The sequence below is a fragment of the Bombina bombina genome, chromosome 4 (genome assembly GCF_027579735.1).
Source record: "Bombina bombina isolate aBomBom1 chromosome 4, aBomBom1.pri, whole genome shotgun sequence".
Classification (NCBI taxonomy): domain Eukaryota; kingdom Metazoa; phylum Chordata; class Amphibia; order Anura; family Bombinatoridae; genus Bombina; species Bombina bombina.
Window position 1 is genome coordinate 1,152,934,496 of NC_069502.1, and position 19,352 is coordinate 1,152,953,847.

A 19,352-nucleotide genomic window follows, 5' to 3' on the forward strand; every position below is an offset into this window, starting at 1 on the left:
ACCTGCTGCTGCCCCTAAGACAGCATGAATTGAGGGCCCCCGATCCGGGACCGGATCTAGTGGGGGGCAGACTTTCCCTCTTCGCCCAGGCTTGGGCAAGAGATGTTCAGGATCCCTGGGCGTTAGAGATCATATCTCAGGGATACCTTCTGGACTTCAAATCCTCTCCCCCAAGAGGGAGATTTCATCTGTCAAGGTTGTCAACAAACCTAACAAAGAAGGAAGCGTTTCTACGCTGCGTACAAGATCTTTTATTAATGGGAGTGATCCATCCAGTTCCGCGGTTGGAACAAGGACAAGGGTTTTACTCAAATCTGTTTGTAGTTCCCAAGAAAGAGGGAACCTTCAGGCCAATCTTGGATTTAAAGATCCTAAACAAATTCCTAAGAGTTCCATCGTTCAAGATGGAAACTATTCGAACAATTTTGCCCATGATCCAAGAGGGTCAGTACATGACCACAGTGGATTTAAAGGATGCTTACCTTCACATACCGATTCACAGAAGTCATTACCGGTATCTAAGGTTTGCCTTTTTAGACAGGCATTACCAGTTTGTAGCTCTTCCATTCGGACTGGCTACGGCTCCAAGAATCTTCACAAAGGTTCTGGGCACTCTTCTGGCGGTACTAAGACCGCGAGGAATTTCAGTAGCTCCGTACTTAGACGACATACTGATACAAGCTTCAAGCTTTCAAACTGCCAAATCTCATACAGAGATAGTACTGGCATTTCTAAGGTCGCATGGATGGAAAGTGAACGAAGAGAAAAGTTCTCTCTTTCCACTCACAAGAGTTCCCTTCCTGGGGACTCTGATAGATTCTGTAGAAATGAAGATTTACCTGACAGAGGACAGGTTAACAAAAATGCATGCCGTGTCCTTCATTCCATTCAACACCCGTCAGTAGCTCAATGCATGGAGGTAATCGGACTAATGGTAGCAGCAATGGACATAGTTCCTTTTGCACGCCTACATCTCAGACCACTGCAACTGTGCATGCTAAGTCAGTGGAATGGGGATTACTCAGATTTGTCCCCCACTCTAAATCTGAATCAAGAGACCAGAAATTCTCTTCTATGGTGGCTTTATCGGCCACATCTGTCCAGGGGAATGCCATTCATCAGGCCAGACTGGTCAATTGTAACAACAGACGCCAGCCTACTAGGTTGGGGCGCTGTCTGGAATTCTCTGAAGGCTCAGGGACTATGGAATCAGGAGGAGAGTCTCCTTCCAATAAACATTCTGGAATTGAGAGCAGTCCTCAATGCTCTTCTGGCTTGGCCCCAGTTAACAACTCGGGGGTTCATCAGGTTCCAGTCGGACAACATCACGACTGTAGCTTATATCAACCATCAGGGAGGGACAAGAAGCTCCCTAGCAATGATGGAAGTATCGAAGATAATTCGCTGGGCAGAGTCTCACTCTTGCCACCTGTCTGCAATCCACATCCCGGGAGTGGAGAACTGGGAGGCGGATTTCTTAAGTCGTCAGACTTTTCATCCGGGGGAGTGGGAACTTCATCCAGAGGTCTTTGCCCAAATACTTCGACGTTGGGGCAAACCAGAGATAGATCTCATGGCGTCTCGACAGAACGCCAAGCTTCCGCGCTACGGGTCCAGATCCAGGGATCCGGGAGCGGTCCTGATAGATGCCTTGACAGCACCATGGACCTTCAGGATGGCTTATGTGTTTCCACCTTTCCCGATGCTTCCTCGATTGATTGCCAGAATCAAACAGGAGAAAGCATCAGTGATTCTAATAGCGCCTGCATGGCCACGCAGGACTTGGTATGCAGATCTGGTGGACATGTCATTCTGTCCACCTTGGTCGTTACCTCTGAAACAGGACCTTCTGATTCAGGGTCCTTTCAAACATCAAAATCTAACTTCTCTGAAGCTGACTGCTTGGAAATTGAACGCTTGATCTTATCAAAGCGTGGTTTTTCGGAGTCAGTTATTGATACCTTAATACAGGCTAGGAAGCCTGTTACCAGAAAGATTTACCATAAAATATGGCGTAAATACCTATATTGGTGCGAATCCAAAGGTTACTCTTGGAGTAAGGTTAGGATTCCTAGGATATTGTCTTTTCTACAAGAAGGTTTAGAAAAGGGGTTATCCGCTAGTTCCTTAAAGGGACAGATCTCAGCTCTGTCCATTCTGTTACACAAGCGTCTGTCAGAAGTTCCAGACGTTCAGGCCTTTTGTCAGGCTTTGGCCAGGATTAAACCTGTGTTTAAAGCTGTGGCTCCACCATGGAGTTTAAACCTTGTTCTTAACGTTTTACAGGGCGTTCCGTTTGAACCCCTTCATTCCATTGATATAAAGTTGTTATCTTGGAAAGTTCTATTTTTAATGGCTATTTCCTCGGCTCGAAGAGTCTCTGAGTTATCAGCCTTACATTGTGATTCTCCTTATTTGATTTTTCACTCGGATAAGGTAGTTCTGCGTACTAAACCTGGGTTCTTACCTAAGGTAGTCACTAACAGGAATATCAATCAGGAGATTGTTGTTCCATCCTTGTGCCCAAATCCTTCTTCGAGGAAGGAACGTCTTTTGCACAATCTGGATGTAGTTCGTGCCCTTAAATTTTATTTACAGGCAACTAAAGATTTTCGACAAACGTCTTCCCTGTTTGTCGTTTACTCTGGTCAGAGGAGAGGTCAAAAAGCTTCTGCTACCTCTCTCTCTTTTTGGCTTCGTAGCATAATTCGTTTAGCTTATGAGACTGCTGGACAGCAGCCTCCTGAAAGAATTACAGCTCATTCCACTAGAGCTGTGGCTTCCACTTGGGCCTTTAAGAATGAGGCCTCTGTTGAACAGATTTGCAAGGCTGCAACTTGGTCTTCGCTTCATACTTTTTCCAAATTTTACAAATTTGACACTTTTGCTTCTTCGGAGGCTATTTTTGGGAGAAAGGTTCTTCAGGCAGTGGTTCCTTCTGTATAAAGAGCCTGCCTATCCCTCCCGTCATCCGTGTACTTTTGCTTTGGTATTGGTATCCCAGAAGTAATGATGACCCGTGGACTGATCACACTTAACAGAAGAAAACATAATTTATGCTTACCTGATAAATTTCTTTCTTCTGTAGTGTGATCAGTCCACGGCCCGCCCTGTTTTTTAAGGCAGGTAAATATTTTTTAAATTATACTCCAGTCACCACTACACCCTTGGCTTCTCCTTTCTCGTTAGTCCTTGGTCGAATGACTGGAGGTGACGTAGAGGGGAGGAGCTATATAGCAGCTCTGCTGGGTGAATCCTCTTGCACTTCCTGTAGGGGAGCAGTTAATATCCCAGAAGTAATGATGACCCGTGGACTGATCACACTACAGAAGAAAGAAATTTATCAGGTAAGCATAAATTATGTTTTTAACAACTGTATCTCTAAACCTGTAATAACCCAGCTTTATTTGCAATGTTTATATAGTAACAACTAGTAATAGTAATTAAAGGGACAGTCTACTCCCAGAATTTGTATTGTTTAAAAAGATAGATAATACCTTTTATTAACCATTCCCCAGTTTTGCATAACCAACACAGTTATATTAATACACTTTTTACCTCTGTACTTACCTTGTATCTAAGCCTCTGCATACTGCCCTCTATCTCAGTTCTTTTGCCAGAATTGCATTTTAGCCAATCAGTGCTGACTCATAAATAACTCCACGGGGGTGAGCATGATGTTATCTATATGGCACACATGAACTAGCGCTGTCTGTAAAAAGCTGTCAAAATGCACTGAGATAAGAGGCGGCCTTCAAGGGCTTTCCAATGTGCAAATTTCAAGAAAGAATACCAAGAGAACAAAGCAAATTTGATGATAAAAGTAAATTGAAAAGTTGTTTAAAATTCCATGCCCTATCTGAATCATGAAAGTTTAAAGGGACAGTCTACACCAGAATTTTTATTGTTTTAAAAGATAGATAATCCCTTTATTACCCATTCCCCAGTTTTGCATAACCAATAGTTATATTAATATACTTTTAACCTCTGTGATTATCTTGTATCTAAGCCTCTGCAAACTGCCCCTTTTTTTTTGCAGTCTAGCCAATTGGTGCCTGCTCCCAGATAACTTCTCGTGAAAGAGCACAGTGTTATCTATATGAAATACGTGAACTAACACCCTCTAGTGGTGAAAAAGTGTTAAAATGTAATATGAAAGAGGTGGGCTTCAAGGTCTAAGAAATTAGCATATGAACCTCCTAGGTTAAGCTTTCAACTAAGAATACCAAGAGAACAAAACAAAATTGGTGATAAAAGTAAATTGGAAAATTGTTTAAAATTACATGCTCTATCTGAATCATGAAAGTTTATTTTGGCCTAGACTGTCCCTTTAATTTTGATTAGACTCAGAGTAACTAACATTTGCCTGCAAATGCTCAACTCGTGCTCACATGATTCTGCCCATAGTGCACACCAGTGTCTCTCAACCTTTTTGCAGCAAGTAGCCCTATAGGCATAAATAGTACCCCTGCTGCAACTCGTAAATATTATTAGGCTAAAAAATAAGGGGAAATTGTGTATATCCCAGAATGTGACATCTTGGTATCAGATCTAGTTTTCTAAGTAGGGAAGATCTAGAGCGCAAAAAGAAAAGGGAACTGCAATAGTGTGAGATCCAACAACACCATTTATTGACACGTAAATAAAAACTACTCACAAGATTCCAAATTTATCAAGCACATAAATTCAAAGATAGAGGAGTATTCCGGTGTTTAACTCGCGGCTGTTTTCTTTGCCAGACTCGGCGTGTGACGTCACCACCCGATCTTACCGCGAGATCTCGATAACACCTTTCTCCTCTGTCAGCTGTCAAAACAGTTTACATCCAAGCATTCAGCGCCTCAACGCGTTTCCCCGCCTCCTCTGGCGGCTTTCTCAAGAGTACCAAATGCTTGCTACAGGCTCCTATTTATACCAATGCGATAATAGTGCCTCCTGCTGTCAAAAAGTGTCTCTTTACAAAAGAAGCTAAACTTCATTTGATATTGTGCTTTTGTCTCAGCTTCGGGCATTTCACCTAACTATTATGGTACAGAGTATATCACATTATCCACAAATAGACAACAATTAAAACATCCTATATATTGCTTACAATTGCATTATTCAATATCAAAAAACACCGAAAAATAGAAATAAAAATGAAAACACTCTTAGAATAAAAACCATTATTTTAGTGATTGACATTGTGCATAAAAACATTCATTGGTAAAGCAATTAATTTACCCCAAAAAATTTTTTAAAAAAGCATTTCAACTGTATGCTTATATGTACACGTCAATCTAATAAATTAATTTCCAAAATTGATTAAAATCAAAATTATTTCCTTAATAATAAACATTAAAATAGTATTAAATTAGTTCATCTAAAAAAATTTTTTAATGATGTTTACGAACTCTAAAATGTTAAAAAAGAGAAGATAAATACTATTATATGCCTTTCATATAAATTTTCAGACACTATATAAAAGCTGTGATGTCTATATCTACATTCAAACCTTTGGGAGCTAGAGTGCCTAATTTGTGGATCCAAAAGGTTTCCCTCCTTCTCAATTTTAGTAGGCGATCGCCTCCCATAGGGTCTTTGGGAACAATTTCTATCCCCTTAATGGTCAGACTAGAAGGATCACAATTATGTTTTTCTGCAAAATGTCTTGGGACACTATGTTTTAAAAGGGGTTTTTTAATATTTGCGAAATGCTCACTAAATCTTTTTGATAGAATTCTTTTGGTCCTGCCTACATATTGCTGGCCACACCCACATTCTAATAAATATACTACATACACGCTTTTACAGGTGATAAAAATTTTTACTTTAAATTCAAGCCCCGTTGTATTAGATTTAATTATTGATCTCTGTGAACTGATATTCTTGCACATTGGGCAGCGAGATTTATTACATTTATATGTCCCATTAAGTTTCAAAAAGTTTTTTTGGGTATTGGTTTTCAAGTCTCTATTTATTTTATTTTCATCTCTAAGTTTACTTGGGGCAACTAAATTCTTTAAATTAGTATTCTTTTTAAAAACCAAGTTAGGTTTACTGTCAAGTACTTTATTCAATAACGGATCACTTGTTAGCACCGACCAGTATTTATTAAGGACCCCTTTTACTTTATTCACTCCCTCCCCATATTGAGTTATAAATTTTACTGTTGGTGGATTTTTATTTTCATCTGTCGATTTTTTCTTATTCATAAGTAACTTTTCCCTATCTTCCATTTCAACAGCAGACATTATTTTAGAAAGGTCTGCCTCATTATAGGATCTTGAAACAAATTTTTTACATAAAATATCCGCCTCTTGTTTATAATCAGTAATTTTAGAACAGTTGCGCCTGATTCTTGTGAATTGGCTTTTAGGGATATTTTTTATCCACTTACTATAATGCCCGCTTTTCGCATGGAGCAGACCATTACTGTCTACATCTTTTCTAAAATTTTTGGTTAAAATTTCATTATTTTCTATAAATATACTTAAATCTAAAAAATCAATGGATTGTGTTTGAATATTACTAACCAAATTTACATTATACTCATTCAAATTTAAATTCTCTAAAAACTTATTGGCTTCAACCTCAGACCCTCCCCAAATCATAAACACATCATCAATGAAGCGCTTATAAAATACAATCTGTTCCTTATAAATATTATCTTCATTCCAAATTAATCTATCCTCAAACAATCCCATGAACAGATTTGCATATGATGGGGCGAATTTCGTCCCCATCGCTGTACCGCATTTTTGATGGTAAAATGTTTTATCAAATAAAAAATAGTTATGCTCTAACACATATCTGATACATTTTTCAAGGAATTGTATTTGTTTGTTTGGGAACGTACCCTTTTTAACTAAATAATACTTACAAGCCTCTATACCTAAATCATGTCTAATTATAGTGTAGAGGGATGCAACATCACATGTAATTAGGTACATCCCTTCTTTCCACTCGACATTCTTTAATTCATGTATTAGATGTATACTATCCTTTAAATGCGATTTTAGATCTAAAACTAGTGGGTTTAGGAAATAATCGACATAACTAGAAACATTTGCTGTGAGGGAATCAATCCCAGAGACTATGGGCCTACCGGGTGGATTTATTAGTGTTTTATGTATTTTCAGTAAATGGTACATTGTTGCAATTTTTGGATGATCTTGATATAAAAATTTAAATTCATCATTAGTTAATATTTTTTCATCCAAACCATATATCAACAATGTTTCAAGGTCTTTCAAAAATATATTAGTTGGATCATTTTTTAATTTATTATAAGTTTCAGTATCCCCTAGCAAGCGTAATGCTTCCAATATATATATTTCCCTATCCTGGATAACAATACCCCCGCCCTTATCTGCAGGTCGGATACTTATATTTGTGTTATCTATCAGTTTCTTCAAGCTCACTCTCTCACTTTTAGTCAAATTATCAGCTCTCTCTGTGTTTAGATTTATTTTCTCCAAATCTTTTTCCACTAGATTTTTAAATGTTTTAATATATTCTCCTTGGGCATAAGTTGGATAGAAGGTAGACTGTTTTTTCTTGTCACTATGGATGCAGATATCATTTTCCATTTCACTACTTAGTTCCATATTGGATTCTTCTTGTAGTGCATTTAGGGATTCTAGAGCATTTACATCATCCCCCATCAGAATTCCCTTATGTTTCTCTGCATATTTAGTCTCCTTATTTGCAAAAAACCTTTTTAGTGTGATATTTCTAATGAATCTTTGGATGTCGATATAGACTTGGAATTTATCAATACTTTTATTAGGTGCAAAAGATAATCCTCTGCTTAGAAGGGTAAGTGAACTATTATCCAATGGATATTTGGATAAATTATAAATACTGGCTTGATTTTGATTCTTTAATTCCACCTTGCACTTTTTTGATTGTTTCTTTCTTCCCCCTCTGCATCCCCGTTTTGACTGTATCTTCTTTTCCTGTGCTGTCGCTCCTGTTCCCTCACATAGTTCCCCTCCCCCCAGTATCTGTCTCCCCTGGGGTATTGATTCTGTTCCCATCTCTGTTCCCTCCAAGAATCTGCATCTGCTTTCCACCTGGTCATGTTCCTTGGGGACTGAAAAGGGATCACAGGGGTTCTATTATTGTATCCACTATTGTTAGTTCTTGGTCTTGCTCCCTCATTATTATACATATCCCTATCAGGTGCCTGTAATACTTCAAACCTATTTTGATAACTAGTATCGGATTCTTTATTGTTCTTTTCTCTATTTCCTGATTTTTTATTTTTATATCCAAACTCATTTCCTTTTTTCTTTGGTGCATTATCCAAAGACTTATTATCTATATGTTCATTTCCCGGTTTATTAGTATCTTTTACTTTTTCTTTTTCTGCACTATTAAATATCTCTCTACTATTTCCTCCATTTTTCTTATTCCCTGTGTAAAAATTAATTCTCCCTGTTTTCGTTTTCCAGTTATATTTCTGATCATTATTGTAGTCACATTGGTCACGTTTTAATTTATTTGCTTTGGAGGTAATTAATTCTTTAGTTAGTTGTTCCACACCTTTAATAATATTATTATATAACGTTTTTAATTCATCATTGATAAGTAGTGTTTCCATTTTATCCTCAATTTTACTTATTTCAATCTGAGTTTTTTCCAATCTACTTTCTCTATATCTAATGAGTAACTTTATTAAATTAATTGAACACATATCTAAAATAGATTCCCACTCTGACATGAACTCTACCTCATCTAATGCAAATGCAGGTTTCTTAAGTAATCTTAACCCTCTGGGAATAATATTATGTTTGATGTAATTTTCTAATAGAATAATATCCTGCCAGTCTTTTGCATCCTGTATTAATAGTTTCTCATATTGTTTCAATATTAAAGTGGGATCACTCTCACCTGTTGGTGGTTCCACCTCACTCAATAGATCAAATGACCTTTTTCTATTAGATCTAGTTTTCTGTTTTATAGAATGTATTTTTACAATCCTGTTTTACTGATTTATAATGCAGCACATATTTAAAACATATTAGAGCAACAAATCAGCTTATAGAGAAAACACACATGTAGTTCATTAAATGCCCCACAGTTCCACACTCTAGTGACCCATTTATAACTGTCCCTTGTTGGTGACGCCTATTGCTCTATGAACATTAAAACTTCACATTTATTTTCTTAATATTTAAACAACTAATATAACTTTTAAAAAAAATCTACATAATACTCTCAGCCTTATCTTAGCTGTAACTATATTTAATCTATCTAGCACACTGGTTTTCAAACCTTTCCTCCGGCCTCCCCAACAGGCCAGATTTTCAGGATTATCTTGGATGAGAGCAGGTAAAATAATAATTTTATTTTACTAATCAGCTGATTATTTCACCTGTGCTCCCGTTCAGATATCCTCAAAATCTGTCCTGTTAGGGAGGCCTGAGAACAGGTTTGGAAACCAGTGATCTAGCATATATTTGTGTTTAATGTCCCATTAATGTTGTGCTCTTATAATAGAAAACAAATACAATAATGGAATGAGAGCGAGTGCTGGAGTACCCCGTGCCAATGCTGTAGGTACCACAAAGATACATGTTCTACATGTTGGGAAACAAGGGCCTACAATTACGTTCCTATTTCCCTGGTGCCAACTACATCTCAGAAAATGTTGTAAAGTATATTATTGGGATACAATGATATGAAAAGGAGTTCACAGTATATATGTGTATGAGCCTGCGATTGGCTGACAGCTGTCACAGGGGCCGGGAAATTAAAGGAAATCTTGAAATGTATCATTAAAAATTCTATTGCTTAGTTGAAATTCAAAGTAAATGCTATTGTATTGCATTTTTATTATGCATTTGCTGACTATGCAATTCTTCTGAATTTAATGGTTCTTTAATATTTCGTTTTGCCTTTCATGGCCCTTAAAGAGGACAGAGTGCACATTAAACACCTGGTGACTAAGAGCACTGCAATGCATTACATAGAAAACCATTTGTTGGTCTACTCTACAGGTTAAAGCAGATCACAAAGCAATCAGTATCCTCTCAAGAGATGGAACGATCAAGAGAATATCCTACTGTTTGTTTCTGTCTAGAATATATATCTATAAAGTTCATTTCTTTATTTTACCCTAATTATTGATAATTGATAAAACACATTTTGTTTAAGAAATCTTTTTGTTTTCTATTCCAGGAACTGAGCTCCAACCCACAGTTTATCGTTGGAGGTGCAACTCGGACAGATATCTGCCAAGGAGCATTGGGTAAGAAATGATCTCGTCTGCGATGACGCATAAACACATTCTCCATATCCAACACCAAATTCTTTTTTATTTTTCTACCAATAGTACATCAGTTCCAATTGTATTTTTTTACCATTTTCACTAAGAATCAATTGGTTCCTCCACTAAGATATTTCTTGCATAATTTTACAAATGCTTGAAAATTGTTTCAGGGCATAAAAATATAAGGTTTGATGTGGGTATGTGGGTTGATGAGTCCACATAGCTTATAAAGTGACTTCTCGACCATTTGTCTGATATAAGGAGTGATGTAGGAATGAGACTTACAGAGGGGCTGCAGGGCCAGGGTCTTGGTCTGAGTGACTGAGTATAGGACTTACAGAAGGGCTGCAGGGCCTTGTATTTTGGTATAAGATCTGATGTGGGTTTGCAGCTTATAGCAGAGCTACTTAGCCATGAGGTCTTCTCTCAAGCCTGTGGGCATGAGGCTGATAGAGGGGCTGCAGGATCAGGGGTCTGATATCTGATGGGAATATGTTGCTGAGAGGGGCTGCATGTCTAAGGCAATAAGAGAAGTCGTAGATGCTTCATCATGAAAACCTGCCATTTAACCATTTGCAGCCAGCACAGTGTTGCACTGCTATTTTTGTGTCTCACAATTAGATCGTTTAAAAAATTCACAAGTATTAATCACCCAGACTCTGAAGTTGTTATGGATTCCTTCAAGTTTAGATGTTTCAAGCATATGTCATTTATTTCTTCATTTTTTATATATATATATATATATCCAAGAAAGAACAGAAGAATCCAGCCATGAGTGTAATAAAAAAATAAAGTCTTTATTTAATTCTTTAAAAACAGCAAACCAATCCAAAAAGGTAAAACAAACTGGCGATAGATCAGGTCTTAACGCGTTTCAGCTCACAAGAGCCGTACTCATAGACCACTGATCTATCACCACTGATCTATCGCCATAATCGCTCTAATTTGTTGTGATATAATTAAAGTCAAATAAAACCAAATGTGCTAACTATGTGTTACCTTTTAACCCTTTAGTGTGTACTTTTTATTAATTTCCTTTTTAAAGATAACTTGGGCTGATTACGTTAGTGCTGTGGAGGTGCTGTGTAAGTAATTACAGTATATGGTATACAATTTTGTCCAATTTAGTTTCTATTAGATTAAGTTAATAGACCATATATATATATAATTCTTTTGAGTGACCTTATGACAATTAATTTAATTTATGTTGGTGATATATAGCTACCAAATGTTTCTATTCCCAATGTACAGATATCGTGTACATATTGTGAGTTTGGATATAAAAAAAATCCATGTTTAATTTCTCTTGTTAAGTGTATCCAGTCCACGGATCATCCATTACTTATGGAATATATTCTCCTTCCCAACAGGAAGCTGCAAGAGTCCACCCACAGCAAAGCTGCTATATAGCTCCTCCCCTAACTGCCATATACAGTCATTCTCTTGCAAGCCTCAACATAGATAGGAGGTTGTGAGAGTCTGTGGTGCTTTCTACTTAGTTTATTCTTCAATCAAAAGTTTGTTATTTTTAAATGGCACCAGAGTGTGCTGTTTATCTCAGGCAGTATTTGGAAGAAGAATCTGCCTGCGTTTTTCTATGATCTTAGCAGACGTAACTAAGATCCATTTGCTGTTCTCACACATTCTGAGGAGTGAGGTACTTCAGAGGGGGAATGGCGTGCAGGTTTTCCTGCAGATAAGGTATGTGCAGTAAAATATTTTTCTAGGAATGGAATTGACTAAGAAAATACTGCTGATACCGAAGTAATGTAAGTAAAGCCTTAAATGCAGCGATAGCGACTGGTATCAGGCTTATTAATAGAGATACATACTCTTGTAAAAATGTGTTTTAAAACGTTTGCTGGCATGTTTAATCGTTTTTTTTAACATATGTTTGGTGATAAAACTTATTGGGGCCTAAGTTTTTTCCACATGGCTGGCTTAAATTTTGCATAGAAACAGTTTCCTGAGGCTTTCCACTGTTATAGTATAAAAGTTACAGTTGGTGCAGTTAAAATTACAAACAGTGACATTCAGCTTCCTTCAGCAGTCCCCTGCATGCTATAGGACATCTCTGAAGGGCTCAAAAGGGCTTCAAAAGTAGGAGCTGTTATGACTGTTTAAAACATATTTTTCGTTTTGTTAATCTGTTTTTTGTATTAAGGGGTTAATCATCCATTTGCGAGTGGGTGCAATGCTCTGCTAACTTGTTACATACACTGTAAAAATTTTGTTAGTTTAACTGCCTTTTCTCCAACATAGGTGTGTCCGGTCCACGGCGTCATCCTTACTTGTGGGATATTCTCTTCCCCAACAGGAAATGGCAAAGAGCCCAGCAAAGCTGGTCACATGATCCCTCCTAGGCTCCGCCTTCCCCAGTCATTCTCTTTGCCGTTGTACAGGCAACATCTCCACGGAGATGGCTTAGAGTTTTTTAGTGTTTAACTGTAGTTTTTATTATTCAATCAAGAGTTTGTTATTTTAAAATAGTGCTGGTATGTACTATTTACTCTGAAACAGAAAAGAGATGAAGATTTCTGTTTGTAAGAGGAAAATGATTTTAGCAACCGTTACTAAAATCGATGGCTGTTCCACACAGGACTGTTGAGAGGAATTAACTTCAGTTGGGGGAACAGTGAGCAGACTTTTGCTGCTTGAGGTATGACACATTCTAACAAGACGATGTAATGCTGGAAGCTGTCATTTTCCCTATGGGATCCGGTAAGCCATTTTTATTACAGACTGTAAATAAGGGCTTCACAAGGGCTTTTTAAGACTGTAGACATTTTCTGGACTAAATCGATTCATATATAAACATATTTTATACTCCATAGCCTTGAGGAATTATTTTAATCTTGGGAATTTTGTAAAATAACCGGCAGGCACTGTATTGGACACCTTATTCTCTAGGGGCTTTCCCTAATCATAGGCAGAGTCTAATTTTCGCGCCTGTATTGCGCACTTGTTTTTGAGAAGCATGACATGCAGTCGCATGTGTGAGGAGCTCTGATACATAGAAAAGACTTTCTGAAGGCGTCATTTGGTATCGTATTCCCCTTTGGGCTTGGTTGGGTCTCAGCAAAGCAGATACCAGGGACTGTAAAGGGGTTAAAGATAAAAACGGCTCCGGTTCCGTTATTTTAAGGGTTAAAGCTTCCAAATTTGGTGTGCAATACTTTTAAGGCTTTAAGACACTGTGGTGAAATTTTGGTGAATTTTGAACAATTCCTTCATACTTTTTCGCAATTGCAGTAATAAAGTGTGTTCAGTTTAAAATTTAAAGTGACAGTAACGGTTTTATTTTAAAACGTTTTTTGTACTTTATCAAGTTTATGCCTGTTTAACATGTCTGAACTACCAGATAGACTGTGTTCTGAATGTGGGGAAGCCAAGGTTCCTTCTCATTTAAATAGATGTGATTTATGTGACACAAAATTTAGAGAAAATGATGCCCAAGATGATTCCTCAAGTGAGGGGAGTAAGCATGGTACTGCATCATCCCCTCCTTCGTCTACACCAGTCTTGCCCACTCAGGAGGCCCCTAGTACATCTAGCGCGCCAATACTCCTTACTATGCAACAATTAACGGCTGTAATGGATAATTCTATCAAAAACATTTTAGCCAAAATGCCCACTTATCAGCGAAAGCGCGACTGCTCTGTTTTAGAAAATACTGAAGAGCATGAGGACGCTGATGATATTGTTTCTGAAGGGCCCCTACACCAGTCTGAGGGGGCCAGGGAGGTTTTGTCTGAGGGAGAAATTTCAGATTCAGGGAAAATTTCTCAACAAGCTGAACCTGATGTGATTACATTTAAATTTAAGTTGGAACATCTCCGCGCTCTGCTTAAGGAGGTGTTATCCACTCTGGATGATTGTGAGAATTTGATCATCCCAGAGAAACTATGTAAAATGGACAAGTTCCTAGAGGTCCCGGGGCCCCCCGAAGCTTTTCCTATACCCAAACGGGTGGCGGACATTGTAAATAAAGAATGGGAAAGGCCCGGTATACCTTTCGTCCCTCCCCCCATATTTAAAAAATTGTTTCCTATGGTCGACCCCAGAAAGGACTTATGGCAGACAGTCCCCAAGGTCGAGGGGGCGGTTTCTACTCTAAACAAACGCACCACTATACCCATAGAAGATAGTTGTGCGTTCAAAGATCCTATGGATAAAAAATTAGAAGGTTTGCTTAAAAAGATGTTTGTTCAGCAAGGTTACCTTCTACAACCAATTTCATGCATTGTCCCTGTCACTACAGCCGCGTGTTTCTGGTTCGATGAGCTAGAAAAGGCGATCACTAGTAATTCTCCTTCTTATGAGGAGATTATGGACAGAATCCGTGCTCTCAAATTGGCTAATTCTTTCACCCTAGACGCCACTTTGCAATTGGCTAGGTTAGCGGCGAAAAATTCTGGGTTTGCTATTGTGGCGCGCAGAGCGCTTTGGTTGAAATCTTGGTCAGCGGATGCGTCTTCCAAGAACAAATTGCTTAACATTCCTTTCAAGGGGAAAACGCTGTTTGGCCCTGACTTGAAAGAGATTATCTCCGATATCACTGGGGGTAAGGGCCACGCCCTTCCTCAGGATAGGTCTTTCAAGGCCAAAAATAAACCTAATTTTCGTCCCTTTCGTAGAAACGGACCAGCCCCAAGTGCTACGTCCTCTAATCAAGAGGGTAATACTTCTCAAGCCAAGCCAGCCTGGAGACCAATGCAAGGCTGGAACAAGGGAAAGCAGGCCAAGAAACCTGCCACTGCTACCAAGACAGCATGAAATGTTGGCCCCCGATCCGGGACCGGATCTGGTGGGGGGCAGACTCTCTCTCTTCGCTCAGGCTTGGGCAAGAGATGTTCTGGATCCTTGGGCGCTAGAAATAGTCTCCCAAGGTTATCTTCTGGAATTCAAGGGGCTTCCCCCAAGGGGGAGGTCCACAGGTCTCAATTGTCTTCAGACCACATAAAAAAACAGGCATTCTTACATTGTGTAGAAGACCTGTTAAAAATGGGAGTGATTCATCCTGTTCCATTAGGAGAACAAGGGATGGGGTTCTACTCCAATCTGTTCGTAGTTCCCAAAAAAGAGGGAACGTTCAGACCAATCTTAGATCTCAAGATCCTAAACAAGTTTCTCAAGGTTCCATCGTTCAAAATGGAAACCATTCGAACAATTCTTCCTTCCATCCAGGAAGGTCAATTCATGACCATGGTGGATTTAAAGGATGCGTATCTACATATTCCTATCCACAAGGAACATCATCGGTTCCTAAGGTTCGCATTCCTGGACAAGCATTACCAGTTCGTGGCACTTCCGTTCGGATTAGCCACTGCTCCAAGGATTTTCACAAAGGTACTAGGGTCCCTTCTAGCGGTGCTAAGACCAAGGGGCATTGCAGTAGTACCTTACTTGGACGACATTCTGATTCAAGCGTCGTCCCTTCCTCAAGCAAAGGCTCACACGGACATTGTCCTGGCCTTTCTCAGATCTCACGGATGGAAAGTGAACGTAGAAAAGAGTTCTCTATCTCCGTCAACAAGGGTTCCCTTCTTGGGAACAATAATAGACTCCTTAGAAATGAGGATTTTTCTGACAGAGGCCAGAAAAACAAAACTTCTAAACTCTTGTCAAATACTTCATTCCGTTCCTCTTCCTTCCATAGCGCAGTGCATGGAAGTGATAGGTTTGATGGTTGCGGCAATGGACATAGTTCCTTTTGCGCGCATTCATCTAAGACCATTACAACTGTGCATGCTCAGTCAGTGGAATGGGGACTATACAGACTTGTCTCCGACGATACAAGTAAATCAGAGGACCAGAGATTCACTCCGTTGGTGGCTGTCCCTGGACAACCTGTCACAGGGGATGAGCTTCCGCAGACCAGAGTGGGTCATTGTCACGACCGACGCCAGTCTGATGGGCTGGGGCGCGGTCTGGGGACCCCTGAAAGCTCAGGGTCTTTGGTCTCGGGAAGAATCTCTTCTACCGATAAACATTCTGGAACTGAGAGCGATACTCAATGCTCTCAAGGCTTGGCCTCAGCTAGCAAGGGCCAAGTTCATACGGTTTCAATCAGACAACATGACGACTGTTGCGTACATCAACCATCAGGGGGGAACAAGGAGTTCCCTGGCGATGGAAGAAGTGACCAAAATCATTCAATGGGCGGAGACTCACTCCTGCCACTTGTCTGCAATCCACATCCCAGGAGTGGAAAATTGGGAAGCGGATTTTCTGAGTCGTCAGACCTTACATCCGGGGGAGTGGGAACTCCATCCGGAAATCTTTGCCCAAATTACTCAACTGTGGGGCATTCCAGACATGGATCTGATGGCCTCTCGTCAGAACTTCAAGGTTCCTTGCTACGGGTCCAGATCCAGGGATCCCAAGGCGACTCTAGTAGATGCACTAGTAGCACCTTGGACCTTCAAACTAGCTTATGTATTCCCGCCGTTTCCTCTCATCCCCAGGCTGGTAGCCAGGATCAATCAGGAGAGGGCATCGGTGATCTTGATAGCTCCTGCGTGGCCACGCAGGACTTGGTATGCAGACCTGGTGAATATGTCATCGGCTCCACCATGGAAGCTACCTTTGAGACGAGACCTTCTTGTTCAAGGTCCGTTCGAACATCCGAATCTGGTCTCACTCCAACTGACTGCTTGGAGATTGAACGCTTGATCTTATCAAAGCGAGGGTTCTCAGATTCTGTTATTGATACTCTTGTTCAGGCCAGAAAGCCTGTAACTAGAAAAATTTACCACAAAATATGGAAAAAATATATCTGTTGGTGTGAATCTAAAGGATTCCCTTGGGACAAGGTTAAAATTCCTAAGATTCTATCCTTTCTTCAAGAAGGATTGGAGAAAGGATTATCTGCAAGTTCCTTGAAGGGACAGATTTCTGCCTTGTCTGTGTTACTTCACAAAAAGCTGGCAGCTGTGCCAGATGTTCAAGCCTTTGTTCAGGCTCTGGTTAGAATCAAGCCTGTTTACAAACCTTTGACTCCTCCTTGGAGTCTCAATTTAGTTCTTTCAGTTCTTCAGGGGGTTCCGTTTGAACCCTTACATTCCGTTGATATTAAGTTATTATCTTGGAAAGTTTTGTTTTTGGTTGCAATTTCTTCTGCTAGAAGAGTTTCAGAATTATCTGCTCTGCAGTGTTCTCCTCCTTATCTGGTGTTCCATGCAGATAAGGTGGTTTTACGTACTAAACCTGGTTTTCTTCCGAAAGTTGTTTCTAACAAAAACATTAACCAGGAGATAGTCGTGCCTTCTTTGTGCCCGAATCCAGTTTCAAAGAAGGAACGTTTGTTGCACAATTTGGATGTTGTTCGCGCTCTAAAATTCTATTTGGATGCTACAAAGGATTTTAGACAAACATCTTCCTTGTTTGTTGTTTATTCTGGTAAAAGGAGAGGTCAAAAAGCAACTTCTACCTCTCTCTCTTTTTGGATTAAAAGCATCATCAGATTGGCTTATGAGACTGCCGGACGGCAGCCTCCTGAAAGAATCACAGCTCATTCCACTAGGGCTGTGGCTTCCACATGGGCCTTCAAGAACGAGGCTTCTGTTGATCAGATATGTAAGGCAGCGACTTGGTCTTCACTGCACACTTTTACCAAATTTTACAAGTTTGATACTTTTGCTTCTTCTGAGGCTATTTTTGGGAGAAAGGTTTTGCAAGCCGTGGTGCCTTCCATTTAGGTGACCTGATTTGCTCCCTCCCTTCATCCGTGTCCTAAAGCTTTGGTATTGGTTCCCACAAGTAAGGATGACGCCGTGGACCGGACACACCTATGTTGGAGAAAACAGAATTTATGTTTACCTGATAAATTACTTTCTCCAACGGTGTGTCCGGTCCACGGCCCGCCCTGGTTTTTTAATCAGGTCTGATAATTTATTTTCTTTAACTACAGTCACCACGGTATCATATGGTTTCTCCTATGCAAATATTCCTCCTTTACGTCGGTCGAATGACTGGGGAAGGCGGAGCCTAGGAGGGATCATGTGACCAGCTTTGCTGGGCTCTTTGCCATTTCCTGTTGGGGAAGAAAATATCCCACAAGTAAGGATGACGCCGTGGACCGGACACACCGTTGGAGAAAGTAATTTATCAGGTAAACATAAATTCTGTTTTTTCACTGTTATTTCAAATTTTGGCAAAATTTGTTTCTCTTAAAGGCACAGTAACGTTTTATATATTTGCTTGTTAACTTGATTTAAAGTGTTTTCCAAGCTTACTAGTCTCATTATTAGTCTGTTCTAACATGTCTGACATAGAGGAAGCTCTGTGTTCATTATGTTTTAAAGCCATGGTGGAACCCCATCTTAGAATGTGTACCAGATGTACTGATTTCATGTTAAACAATAAAGATCATTTTTTGTCTTTAAAAACATTATCACCAGAGGATTCTGTCGTGGGGGTAGTAATGCCGACTAACTCTCCCCACGTGTCAGACCTTTTGACTCCCGCTTTAGGGACTCACGCTCAAATGGCGCCAAGTACATCAAGGGCACCCATAGCGTTTCTTTACCAGGGGATTCTGTCGAGGGGAAAGTTATGCCGACTAACTCTCCCCACGTGTCAGACCCTTCGACTCCCGCTTCAGGGACTCACGCTCAAATGGCGCCAAGTACATCAAGGGCGCCCATAGCGTTTATTTTACAAGACATGGCAAAGGTGGTGAATAATATTCTGGCAGCAGTATTAGTCAGACTACCTGAAATTAAAGGAAAGCAGTTAGCTCTGGGGGTAGATACAGAGCATACAGACGCTTTAAGAACCACGTATGATACAGGGAAGATGATTTAACCTGATTCTGATATTTCTACATTTAAAATTTATGCTTGAGAACCTCCACTTGTTGCTCAGGGAGGCTTTGGCTGCTCTGAATGAATGTGTACAATCGCAGGGCCAGAGAAATTGTGTAGACTGGATAAATAATATGCAGTGCCGGTGTGTACTGATGTTTATCCAATACCTAAAGAGGTTTACTAAAAAATTTTTTAATAAGGAATGGGATAGACCAGGTGTGCCGTTCTCTTCCCCTCCTATTTTTTAGAAGAATGTTTTCTAATAGTTACCACCACACGGGACT

The 19,352-nt window shown here is 39.6% G+C and overlaps 1 protein-coding gene across 2 annotated transcripts in view; it reads left to right on the forward strand.

Annotated features, from left to right (window-relative positions):
* Nucleotides 1-19,352, forward strand: part of LOC128658096 (calpain-2 catalytic subunit) — a 237,715-nt gene that overhangs the window by 20,622 nt on the left and 197,741 nt on the right. For both annotated transcript variants that reach the window (XM_053712589.1, XM_053712590.1), the window contains exon 2: nt 10,168-10,237. In XM_053712589.1, coding sequence (XP_053568564.1) covers nt 10,168-10,237 — 70 coding nt within the window. The remainder of the gene's footprint in view (nt 1-10,167; nt 10,238-19,352) is intronic.